The 13530-nt window shown below is 47.5% G+C and overlaps 1 protein-coding gene across 1 annotated transcript in view; it reads right to left on the bottom strand.

The window, feature by feature from the left end:
* Positions 1 to 214: 214 nt before the first annotated feature.
* Positions 215 to 13530, bottom strand: part of LOC142952573 (Krueppel-like factor 7) — a 28602-nt gene continuing 15286 nt past the window's right edge. The window contains exons 2-4 of the mRNA XM_076094367.1: positions 10124 to 10751; positions 3797 to 3920; positions 215 to 398 (exon numbers count right to left, since the gene is read on the bottom strand). Of these exons, the coding sequence (XP_075950482.1) occupies positions 347 to 398; positions 3797 to 3920; positions 10124 to 10751 (804 nt within the window). The 3' untranslated portion in view covers positions 215 to 346. The remainder of the gene's footprint in view (positions 399 to 3796; positions 3921 to 10123; positions 10752 to 13530) is intronic.

Here is a 13530-nt window from a genome sequence, read left to right as displayed (position 1 = left end):
TCATCGCGTGACATCCCCTCTGAGACGCACACGATGGGGTGGGATGGAGCGTCTGTGTCGCCCATGCGAGACATTTACGAGGTGACTGTGGAATCATGGACCAACTGGCTGAGCACAGATTGACAGGGCCGCTTGGCGTGCGTCCGTCTGCCCGTCTGTGTTTCTGTCTGTAGTCAGCGTCCCTGTGTGCTGCCTCTCCCTCAAGTCCAGAATGACCAAATCTGGTGTTCTTTTGAGTCCATCCCGTCGTCTCTCTCTCTTACATCCATGGTGTTATTTTTCTGCAGATGATGCTCCCTCTCATTCCTCCACTCCGCCTCCATCCCCTTTCTCCCGCTGACCTCTCTCAGATGTGCCTCTTCATGTGTAGCGCCAAGTGATCCGACCGCGAGAAACACCTGCAACCAAAGAGAGGGAAACAGAGAACAGCCGGTTAGGTTGTTACCAATGCGAGGGGGGGAGCAGTTTGTTCTGTCGATTGAGCTAAATGTTGTTGTTAGCTAGTGAGCGCTGAGCCACCAATGCACACGCAATTAGTATATGTGTAACTAATTCATAATCAGCATTTTTCAGCAGCACTCCTAATGACTTCAGCTGCTCCATGAATAACTAGAGAGCCCGCAGATGGATATGGTAAAACAGCGAGGGGGGGGGGGGGGGGGGGGGGGGGCAAAACATGTTCTGCAAAACGTTAGCTGTATTAGATGAATCGAAGCCTCTCTTCTGAAATCAGGCAGCATTGCCAGCGCAGAGCTGCACAGTGAGACGTTGAATTGCTCTGGAAGTGCACTGGCCTATTTCTCTTCCATGAAGGGCTTTCAAAAAACGTTTGATTATTTCAACCTGATTGCCACAAATTGGCATAATGTATGCCTTCAGCTGGTGTTCTGTTTATTCGACGCGTGCGTACATAAAGATGCAGCCTTCATAGGAGACCTAGCTCAACAGTGTTTCTGTTGCACGCTTGCTGAACAAATACTACAGCTCCATTTCCCCAGACGAGTGCTTTCTCAAAAAGGCAAGTGTTGCTTTCTTTTAGGTAATTGGGAGCCGCAAGTTCTGGTGATTAGCGCGTTAAGAAGTATTTGAGATGGAGACTTGTTTTTGAGAGTTTACTAAAGTGGTTCAGTTTAATAATGTTTGGGAGGGGGAAAAAAAGAAACAAGACTCAACAAAATTGCCCCCAAATTGCTGCAGGAAATGTGTTTGAAATTAAGGTAAGTGCAGAATATATTGTGTCTGTTTATGCCAAAATGAAAAACCACTACAAATTGCAGAATTAGTGTTAGATTGCCATTTATTTAAATGGCCCTTTGTGAATACTCCTAACACAAAATTTGGTAACCATTCCTCAGATAAAATAACATTTAAAACGAGTAAAAACGTGCATTAAATCCAAAGCATTTACTTATGAAACCCGTTTGGGGGTCAGACTCCCTTTCACAGCTCTGCAACTGTTGATTTTCATGTTCTTTTTGACACCAGTTTCAGATTGGCTCTTTCCACTGAGACAGAGGCAACTGTCTGAGATGTCTAGATGAATCAGTGTTTGGCCAAGAGGGGGGGTTACACTGTGATGAGCCACCAGTCATCTGTCTTACTGTCACACCTGCATATGTGTCCCTGTTTTCTGCGTCCACGAATTGCGTGCACGCTAACAAACACATGTGAGATCAATGGATGGCTCAGGAGACGAGCAGGGCTGTTTGTGTGTGTGTGTGTGTGTGTGTGTGTGTGCGCTCGGAGAGACAGATGGTAAAGTATGAGTCACGACTCGGGGGCACGACACCAGCTGGCACACCGTGGGTCTGTCCCCTCCTCCCCTCCCCTCCTCCCACCTCATCCTCAATCTTCCACCCTGTCTTCTCCGTCTCCCCTGTTTCCCCTCTTTCTTCATCTCAGCAGGGTGTGTGTGTGTGTGTGTGTGTGTGTGCGTTGGGCTGGAGGGGTTGGGCGCCTTGTGACACATGACAGAGGTGGGCCCGAATTAAGGATGTGCCTGCAGGGGGGTGGTGGTGGTGGTGGTGGGAGGGGAGGTGGGAAATCAGGGGTGAGAGGTACTGTATTTACAGTCTGTCCAGCTGAGACCCGATTAAGTTGACACTGCCTGGCTCTCTGCTGCCACACACACACACACACACACACACACACATGCACGGATGACTCACACTCTCACATACACATGAGGGCAAAGTACCCCAGGTGACGACTCCTTTCTTTTTGTCCTCTCATAATGAAGCTACACATGATTCAGGAGGTCACATATTCAATAACGTGCTGCCAAAGAGGCTGCACACGCATATAGCACATTGCTGAAGCCTTTTTTTCACATTGCATGTCATCTTTGTTAATTTTAAGCTTCATTAATACCTAAATACTGTTGTATGTAATGCACTGTTTGACTTATATTGACAAAACTGCATGCAATGTGGCATAATACAAATATTAAATGAAATAAATGAAAATGCAATCATTATCTTTCATGGACATGAAATGGCAAAATCTACCATAAAAGCCTCTGTAAATGATGAGGTGTTCGGGTTTGGGCTTTATTTAGTAAAAGCACTTAGTGCAACATGAACACCGATGTAGCATATACTAATAGTTTATAAAACTAAAGATGTGTATTAGCTTGAAATGACTCATTCGCCCACGTCTTCACCCGGGCTTCCTTGCCTCAAACACTGAGGTGTCCCAGAGGTGTCAGCGAGGGCCGGATCACAGACAGAAGGGGCGTAATTAAAATCGGAGTAAAGATTTTTGTGTCTGAGTCAAGCTGATCTTTTCATAATGGCCGTTGAATGTTTGATGATTTTTGCCACCGGAGCCCTGCAAATTAACATTTTGCTGTGGTTCATAATTAAACATGGAGCCAGGGTGACTAATTAGGACGCAGAGTTGCGGGCACATTGCGTCCGATCAGCTTTTCAAAGTGACAAAGCCGTGCACTTTTAAACCTCCGCTAAAGATTACGGGGGGGGGGGGGGGGGGGGTGTTTTCTCCTGTGTAAGGCTATAAACAGGAAGTGGAATAGTTAACGAGCTAGAGATGCATTCTTGAAAGCCCTTTATAAAACCATCAACCCCATCCACTGAACGATTACATTTCCCGAGAATGTTTTTTTTAAACGGATATCGTGTGTGTGGCTCTGCTCAAGGACACTCGGTGCTTAGGGTCACAGGGATCAGACCAGGAATCATCCGGTTTACAGGATAGTCCCTCCAATCACCGGGCCAGCTGAGGCTTTATTTACAGTAACACACACACACACACACACACACACCTGTATTCTGGCTCATGGTGGCTTCGGAAAATCCCCAAAAAATACATTTCTCTTCGCACAAGCACTGAAAAGGTGAGTTTTTAAATGATAAGTCCCCTTCAAATTAATATTCTATACCAGTGATGTGTGATAATGGGTTCTACAGCCTCCAAATCAAGGCCATGTAGCATGATGTGTGGAGGAGCACTATTAATATGCTGCACAGGGCCTAATGTGGGTAGAGAGCAGAATAAGCAACCTTCGGATTCCCATTGAACGACTGAGCAGGTTGAGTCTGGCGCGAGTTGCAGAGGAGCACACATTAGTAATCCTGCCAGCACACTTTGAAACTGGGTCAGTACCAAACACATTTGGGTGTGTTACCAGCGTCTTGTAGCGCTGCTTTACTAAACCAAACTGTGTACAAATCACAACGGGAAAACAACCCGCTGTGCAGGTGGAAGTACTTCAAATGACACTTGGAAAACACATACAAGGGAAAAGGAAAGAAGGAAGAGTTGTGTTTTGACAGACCTGTCACAGTGGTTGCACTTAAAAGGCTTAGCGCCGGTGTGTTTGCGGTAGTGCCTCGTCAGCTCGTCGCTCCGGGCGAATCGCCACTCGCAGCCCTCCCACGAGCACTTGTACGGCTTCTCACCTGGGGGAGTGAAAAAAAAAAAACCATGCATGAACACCTGTTTCATCGCTCATCCACCAATCACACGCGTATTTGTCATGCAAAAACCCCTCTGTGGTTCTGTTGTGGACTCATGAATCCAAATATAAGTTGTCTTCAAAGTGATGTTTGATACATTATGCTAAATATACGTGCAGAGATTCTTATTTAAAAGATTATTTCCTGTATATTTTTGAGTTTGCGTTCTATTTAACCGATAAAGATCCCATATCTCCTTTTTTTGGGGGGGCTGAAAAATGAGCAAGGCGATGTTTAACAGTGAGCTGGAGAAGCTCCCACTGGTCTCCAGTCTTGCTGAACACGCAGAAGAGGAGTAGAGGGTAGAGAGAAGTGGAGCGGGATGAAGAAGTGGAGAGGGAGAGGATGAGGGATTAGAGGCAAGGTGGATGAGAGAGTGAGAAGAGGAGGTGAGATGAGACCAGGAGGGAAAAGAGGAGTAGGAGAGGAAGTGCTGCAGAAGTGGATTAAGGCAGAAGAGGCTGCAGATATGCCGGCAGGGGAGCGGGGTGGTGATAATTAGACCGGTCATACGGCATAATGGCAAAGGAACCCGCAATCTGCCAGCTGCGTCCAGCTCCGAAGATGTCACCTGCATCAGTCATATCCCATCTGGACCGGTGGCTCGGCGTGGCTGAACGCAGACACGCTGGCACACTGACCGGCTCTGCTTGACTGGCTTCGGCACAAAAACAGGCTTAATTTGTTGAACGTGATTAGCGAAAAGGGACACAATCAACGGAGCAACTGCTTTGTGGAGACAGTCAAGATTGAGAGGAGCGAGACTGAAATTCACCCGTCGTGCACAGATTCGTTCGTGAGGCAGAAGGTGAAAAAAAATCAATAATGTATACTGTATGAATGGACTGCAATTTCATGGCAAATTTGTCCTAAAATGCAAAGATGAACGCGTGACCTGCTCAAGCCCTTTCTATCAGACATACTGAGCGAGCAGCCATGTTGCCTGTTAACAGGAATCTTGCACGGTTTGATGGTGAGAAACAGAGGTGCATTAGGTGGCATCCGAGATGACGCACTAAATGAATAAGTGAGAAAAGAATGTCCTCCAGGAGGCAATCTTGAAATGGCAAAAAACACCAGTGATGAATACAAATTGATAACACGTGTAAGTCATTTTGACTTTTTTACACCGTTAACTACATCATTTTAGTATCATTTGCATCAATTTGACACAAAAAACCTCAACTATGATGTATAAAATGAATTTGTTCCAGGTATAATATGTTGATGGCAGGTAAACACTGCCCAGTAAACTCATTGCTGGAGTAAAATTTAAGTGCTTTTGGTTTGGAGACCCAGAAATGAGCCATCTATGCATTTCCACATTGTGAACACGTATCCCTTCATACTGCCTCACTTCCCAAAAAACACACAGAGCAGCAGGTCTGGGCCATCCCGCTCTGGCCAATGAAATTCCCGAGAGGCAGGGATGCCTGAATGTGTTTCCTAGCAACGGGAGTGAGGGGGCGGGGTGTATATGTGTGGGTGTGTGAGGAGGTGGAGGGGGGGGGGGGGGTGTACACTGAAAACATGAGGAGGCAGTAGTCGGTGCAGCTGGCTGGATCTGGCAACGGCACGCCGCCATGCCACCGGCCAATTACTGAGCACGCTGGCAGAGCACGGAGGCAGTTGCCTAGCGACGATAACCGTAGAGCTGTACGGGGCAAGATGGGGGGGAGGTGCTGGTAGTAGTAGTAGTGGTGGTAGTAGTGGTGGTGGTGGTGTAGGAGGAGGAAAGGGAATCGGGGGGGGGTGGGCACTAACAGACCAGAGCCTGCAGCGGTACATAACCACTCAGCTACCGACTCCTCCAACGATACGCTGCCCCCCGTTGCCTAGCAACAGAGCCCCCCCCCCCCTTCCTCCTCTCTCCTCAAGATGCCCTCCTGCAAACAGGCAAGTAGAGCAGGTGCACACACACACACACACACACACACACACACACTCACACAAAAAAATGTTTTTAAATGTTTCACATGGAGTCCGACTGATTGGCAGATTGAAAAGGCAATCAGCAACCTAATCCACCGGATTAGCCCCAACTCAGCAACATAATCTGATTATGCTCTGTTACTTTGGGATTACTTTGCCTGTAAAACATATAATGTAGATTATGAACCTATAAGTGGATTATTTCTTCTGATTTTTAAAGAATCAGGATTGTGGACAGTGCTGTTGTTTATTCTGCGTTATTTGATCAAATCCCCATCAGCTGACACCACTCACTCATTTCAGGCAAAGATGTTGCACAATCACAATGCTTTTCTCCCCTTGAAAATGTTTTTCTTTTCTTTTTTAGTAATCAAATAAGCAATCACATATTTCTCACTTGTAATCTGATAACTGGGTGTTTCCTGAGTCACTGTAATCCCATTATGTGTAATCTGTTACTTCCGAATGCTCTCTCTCTCACACACACACACACACACGTGCGCGCGCACACGCACGTGCACACACTCACTCACTCCAGCCTCTCAGGTGCCAGTGTTGAAGTTAATTGCATTCCCTCCATTAGCTGGAGCTGAGGCAGGGCATGCGGGTCTCAGAGGTCATTAGAGAGGCTCTCGGAGAACGCTTTTCAAGGCTCCTGCCCACAACTACAGAACCGCTGCATCAGAGACGAGAGAAAGGGGGAGGAGGAGCGAAACGGGTTTAGAGAGAAGGGTGATAGATGGGCTAGCTGATGCAGGAATAAAGAATGTTGGGCGAGAGACATGAAGATGATGGAGAACTGGAGCTGAAAGACGAAGGCTTCATCATTGTTACCATCAACTATGTATCAATAAACTCTAATTGCACTCGTGAATGTCATGATTCAAATTGAATAAGACTGAGTGAAGTCAAGTATCCCATTAGGAGAATACAGCATCTTTGTAAATGGGGGAGAAGTTGGTTCATTTGTAGAGAAAACCAGCCAAGTGTACTTAAAAGTTGTATTTTATCTGACATTATTTGTGCAGAAGAAAACATAAAAGACAGGGCCTTAATGGATGTCTGAACATTATATCGCAGTTTGATATTTTCCTCATTGGCCTCGGTCCTAAAATAGAGAGAGCGAGAGAGGCCAAAGAGCAGAGCAATATAATAAGAGCGTGAGAGAGAAGCACATACAGAGGGATGTTACGAGAAGACTGATATAAGGAGAGAACTAGAGAGAGAGAGAGTCGGACTGAGAGAGAAGAGCAGAAGAACCCAACAGTGCTTTACCCGTTCCCTCACCCTTCCCAAAATCTAATTGTACCATTCTCTTATCTGCCATAAGCCTATTCACAAAAAGCTCTACAGGGCACTGTCATTTCAACTCAGCCCGTCTAATTCCAGATTAAATCGTAGCCTTTTCTCCGTCGGTAATTTATGGAAATAACAACTAAGAAGAAGAGGATTTGAGTAATGACATCTTTAAACTTGTCAGGATAATGGCTCAGTGAATGGGGGAGCCTGTGGCACTGCTGTCTCTTTCTGAAGAGGGTCGCTCTACTGTACCTCCCCCATTCCTGTCTTCTGTCTTCATCTCCTCTTTGTTTCACCCCACGTCACTATCTCCCCTTCTCCTGCCTTTTCTTTAGCTTCTGCGCTTTCTTTGTGGCATCTTATGTCGACATTTCCCCCCCCGTCATCATTCTGCTTTCCTAGTTGGAATAACAAGACAGATGGCCTTTGGGTGGCTGCTTTTAACAAAAAGCACCTTCAGTGACAAGGATGAGCTCGCGGGTGGGGGGGGGGGGGGGGAGCAGGGGTTCCTCGAGAAACTGAGCCCCTTACGGTGCTATATGTAATATTGTGTCATTAAAACATATTAATATCTAAACAATTTGGTGGAAAGAGAGAGAAAGAAAACTGCATAAAATACGTACATAAACAACGTAACATAAATACGGAAACCATGTCACAAACTGAGTTTGTGCAATATAATGACTTATGACAAATATGGGACGCTTCAGATGATCGGCAAATTTCTGATTCACTTGTTTCAGCCTTCTGGTCCATCCCCCTTGGCTTGTGTGCGCATTGTGACTGGACAGCATCAGTGGCACTGGTCTCCCAGAGCTGGCCCAGTTGGCATAGAGTCCAAGCACAGACATGCCACACTGGAGAAATCAATGATCGCGTGTCTGTGCCCGTTGTGCTGATGGCGAAACCTGTGGTGATGCGCCACCGAGGGTGTGATCACACATACGGAGTGTTTTCTTCATTCCCGACATATAGGCGTTGACAAGTTGGATTTATTTATATTCACACCCTCCCACCCCCCCGAAAGATACGAGCGAGCCACAGCTTGTAAACAAGCCGTGGTGTGGCCTCTAAATTGGACTTCTTTGGTGATCCGTCAACCTTTAAGTTTAGATGGTGGGGAGCAAGACAATTTAATAACAGTCCCTGTAACCTCATTTAGCATGATGGACGCTCTCTGCTGTACCTCCACGGGTTGAAACACGTTAAAAACAGCTATATATTAGCATCCAGATGGCAGTCCACCACACATTGAATGTGTTATTCTAAGCATTTCATACCCTTGAACACCTCTCTTAGGAGGACGGGTACAGACCTACACTCTTTAGCCATTGCAGCCCAATTATTTCCACCAGACTCCATTGTCTTCACCTTCCCAATGAAAACACTCAAACAAACACCTCTGATGTGTTTGGTGCGATCGAGACCTGAAGGCAGAAGGGCGCTGAACCCTAACCCTGCTAGTTAAAAAACGGCAAACGGCTATTATTGTTTCCCTTTTCTTTCGTTATCGGAATAAGCACACAGACGGAATCCCTCATCCCCTGCCTACTTAGATAATACTACACCATTACATTTGACACATATTTTCCTGGACCCTATTGCTGCCCCTGTGAAATCGGACAACCCCAGACCAAGGACCACTGACCTAGACTTACAGTACAGAACGCATAGAGGACGGGGAGGGCCTGAAATAAAGCGGGGAAACGGCAGCCTATCCAGGTCAATCCATCCATCACTGTGCAGTTACTCACACGGAGGACAGCTCCCCGACAGGGGTCTGAGTGGTTTGGGATTGAGATGGAAGAGCGGGAGAGTTATAGCTCCTGAACCCTACCCCCCCTTCATTCTTGAGAAGAACCTTGACTAGGAAGACCCGTCCTGGTTTGGCACAGAAGTACTTTGAGAGGTTTCTCTGAAATCATCGCATTTTTATCTTACATGCTGATATTTTTATCTGGCGACACGGCGGCCAGGTTTTAAGCCTGTTCTATGATTTACTTGGCTGTTTTTTTTTTTTCCTCTCTTTACATTTCTTATCACTTTATGTGCATTTTGTACTTGTTCCAAAAATGTGAAGCAGGGAGATTTTCCTCAATTATCTCAAGTCAGGTTATCTAGGAATTCAGGGATTTGGCTGGCAGGCTGAAAGGGTGAATAAATGAATGACTGAATGAATGTAGTGCTCACATAAACAGATAGATGTAGGTAGATGTAAATGTCAGCGTTTTAGAAAAGTGCCAACAGTTTATTTCCCCTCACAGACCAAAGAAATTAAGCAGAAGCAAATTGTCCCACATAGTATTCGTGTGTGACGGAGAGGCTGAGACTTCAAGGAAACACCACAGCAACACACTCCGGCTGTGTCTCCGTCAGTGTGCAAGAGCCATTTAGCTGCAGGATTGAGTCTTTTCAGTCTTGTCGCCAACAATGAGTGTCAATCAGTTTTATTACCCGCAGGTGTATCAAGTGGCTACCTCTGGTAAGAGAGGCGTCCTCAGAGCTGCCTGGCTGAAAGTCTCATAGGGGCACTCATACGGACATTATACGGAAATGTGCACCAATTAAAGTGTTCATATTCACAAACTATACACAGAGTGTGCAACCTTGTGTCTCTGTTCAACTCCTACCCATATAAAAACATACACATTTACACTTAAGGAGCGTGTGAGCTGTGTGGCCAATTCCAAATCGTTTTATTGAACCAATCTTGAAGTTAATGAGTATTACACATTGGAATGTGCGTTTCACTCCCTTGTGCAAACTGAAAAAATAGAATTATTGATTGAGTTGATGAACTCTTATTGTGCTTGCAAACCCAAAATAGCTGCACAATATTCCATCTAGTGCTGCTTTTTTTCTTCCGGTTATAGCACAATGTTGATTATAATCTAAACGTTGTGAATAATTCTCACCTGTGTGTGTCCTCTGATGGGCCTTGAGGTGGGAGCTCTTGGTGTACACCTTCCTGCAGCCGTTGAACTGGCAGCGGTGGATCCTCTTCTTGTTCTCCGGCAGCTCCCCCACTCCGATAACACACGCCGCCCCCTCATCTTCGTCCTTCATCCGGACGGGGAGTGTGTGCGTCGCCACCAGCCGCGCCGCGCTGAGCCCCACCTTCCTGGCCACCAGCTTCAGGGTAAGCGTCCCGTCCGCCGAGGCCGTCAGTGTCTGGTTGGATTTGACGAGGTGCCGGCCCAGCTCCGGCGACGACGGGGGCGTCAGGGAGGTGACGGCGCTCAGCTGGGCCTGGTGGACCCCTTCCATCACTTCTACGTTTTCCAGCCCCTGGCCCTTGAGTTTGAGGTCTCTTTTCATTGCACCGGTGGAGGGGAAATTCTTCCGCGTTGGGCAGAGGATGAGTGGAGGTGGGCTCAGGGGCTCCGGGAGGATGGGCAGGCTGGGGAGCAGGGCATCTGTCAGCTCCTCATCGCCGTCCTCCTTCAGGTAGGCCGGAGTCAGGAGGCCATCCAGGTCTTTGTCGAAGAGCTCTGACAGACGCTTGGGCTCCGTCTGCAGATAACGCTCCAATTCTAGGCAGGTCTACGGGAGAGAAAAGGGGAAAGGAAAGGCTTATTTTAGACACATTTGGGCATCAGCTCTGAAAATGCCCTTCCTCACTCTCATAAATCCCACTTGACAATCTCAACAGCCACCAGATCCTCTGATGTGCGGAGAGAGAATCTGCATGGTGCCATCCACTCACCCACAGACAGGCAACTTAGCAGCTCTGCCAGCTGTCACATGCGCGCATGCACAGATAGCCACCAAGACAGCCAGGATTACCTGGCAGCTCCAGCTAGACGGCTGATTACACACTGATTGATTGCAACCCGCTGCAGCGCGGAACGAAAGCGAGCCGCCCGGATAGCAGGAGGAGAAGTCCTAAACTGAACAGAACTCCTATCAAACAACATTTTATAGAGCTTTGACAAGCCATGTGTGCACCGGCTTCCACTGAGCCAAGATAGGAAGATTTATTCAGCTGTAGTTATGGTCTGTTTCATCCCTATTACACCTCTCCCCTCGGAGGGCAAATAAAAGGCTACATCCCCGATTTGTGTGAACTGGCATCCCGAGAAGTCTATTACTTTACAGCAAGCTGGCAAGGTTCGAAGAGGAGGGCCGGCGAGGGAAAGAAGACGCTCCGTGTCCATGGATGAAGCTATTATGTTTGAATGGACGGCGCCAGTTTGATCCCAGGGATCGTTGTGTTTCGCTTGTAGCCACTAACACATTTTGACAGCTGGAGATGGAGGCTAGCAGCTCCACTGGGCGCGCGCTACTCGCCACTTCATTTGTGTGTAAATAGGCGCTGACACACAGAGCAGCTCCTTCCATTATCAGGAATAGGGTTGTACAGACTGAACACATCAGAGACATTTACACACACACACACACACACACACACACACACACACACACACACGTTGCTTGTTTGCACCTTCTAAAAATAAACCCGCCACATTTTTTTTTCTTTCTTTTTTGGAGGGGGGGGGGTGACTGTTGCCAAGGGAGTGTAATTTCTCCTCTAAGTCGTCTTCTTCCAGGAACAAAAAGGGATTTGGAGTTGTTGTATTTTTTGTTGTTTTTTGACTGTTCACAGTATTTGCATACCAGATATCAAATTAAAAAGCTGCTCCAGACCACATCTACAGCGTGAAAGTGACGATAATGTCCTCCACTGCACGCCTACAAGCTTTCTTTTTTTGTTGTTTTTGACTGTGATGGCTTTCAAAAAAAAATAACTTCTTTCATGCGCTATGCGAGAGGTCTCTACTGTCTCCTTGATGGCTGAGGCCAGTAAATCGTGAATTGAATTCTTTATTTCAGAACGCAATTAAATATCGAAGGCGTTGAGAAAAATACAAGAATTTTATCTTTCAACCCCTCAACCTGCCCACATCGCTCCCTTTCTCACTCATCCTTCTACTTCAGTCTCACCCCCTATCAATTCCCCCAAATCACCCTTTTCTCTCTCCCTTTTCTTCTCATTGTCATCGCCTCCTCTCCCAAGGTGAGGACTAATTATCCGCTAAAACCAGCCAGTTAAAGGGGACTTTATTCAGCAAAACGCTGAGGACTGCAGACCAAGGTGAGTGTGTGTGAGGTAGAGATAGTTCAAGGGAGCGGAAAAGAGGATAGAAACGGATAAGTGAGAGGGGGGCTGAGTGGAAGGTGAAGAAGAAGAGGGAGGAGGAGGAGGAGAGTGGTGGAGGGACAAGGTGAAGGAGGCAGGAGAGGAGAGAGGAGGCTTGGTAGAAAGAGCGAAGGAAGGCGTCGACTCCGTTTTCTCCGTGGGGGGTAAATCCTTTTTTGGAAGTGTGACATTTGGCATAACAGGATCCTGTCGGCGGGCAAGCCACAGGCCTCACGCGCAGAAAAGGGGTTCATGCACACCGAATGTTAGGCTGCGACCCGAGGCCGTGCTCGGATGCATGCTGTACTTATAAGTGTGCGAGTGTGCATGCAGAAGGGAGTGTTTGACAAGGTAAGAGTGCTGAAGAGGCTGCAGGTGAGGGAGGAGGGGGGAGGCGCTCTTTCTTTGCACCCATCTCCCCCCCCTCCCCTTCTTTTCTCCCATCACTCCATCCTCCCCCCTCCCCTCCTCCACCCTCCTCCCCCAGGTGGTGACATTAACATCGTAAGAGAGAAGGTCACGCAGTTGATCAGCGGCTCCTGTGTGTGTGCAGTGCGGAGCAGTGTGGGTGTACGCACACTTAATGTGGCTGCATGTGATTATGGTAGTTTGTGTGTGTGTGTGTGTGTGTGTGCGCACATAATTTTGCAAGCGCCCGCGTATATGTGAGTAGCATAATTATGCGTAATTACGCGGCTCTTGTGTGTGTGTTTGTGCGAACACCTACGCGCAAGCATAAACTCTCTTGGCTGATCCCGTGGTCTATAGTGAATGTGTGTGTGTGTGTGTGTGTGTGTGTGTGTGTGTGTGTGTGTGTGTGTGTGTGTGTGTGTGTGTGCAGGCAAGGAATCAAGAGCCAAAAGCATCGCACGAGATAAAGGAGCGCTCATGGCTCGCCCAAGCTCTGTTTGGACAAACGCCGATCTGGAGAGCCAACATGAATTGGCTCCGCATAAAGCCAGCGTCCGTTTCCTCAAAGGCTTTCGGGATGATGCCTTCACGTGTGCCAGGATAAACTCAGACAGTCCAATGGATGCTCCAGCAGCCCCACCTCCACCTCCAAACCCGCTTGGGTGGGGTGACTTGGAGCCAGATTCCATGTTGTCAAGCATCTCCGTAGGACAAGACAGTCATCGCCGGGAGCGGGGCCACGAGGACTGGGTATCGAAACCAGTACCCTTA

The sequence above is a fragment of the Anarhichas minor genome, unplaced genomic scaffold (genome assembly GCF_050575085.1).
Source record: "Anarhichas minor isolate MPS153535 unplaced genomic scaffold, ASM5057508v1 ptg000018l, whole genome shotgun sequence".
NCBI lineage: Eukaryota > Metazoa > Chordata > Actinopteri > Perciformes > Anarhichadidae > Anarhichas > Anarhichas minor.
This window is presented reverse-complemented; position numbering and strand designations above follow the sequence as displayed.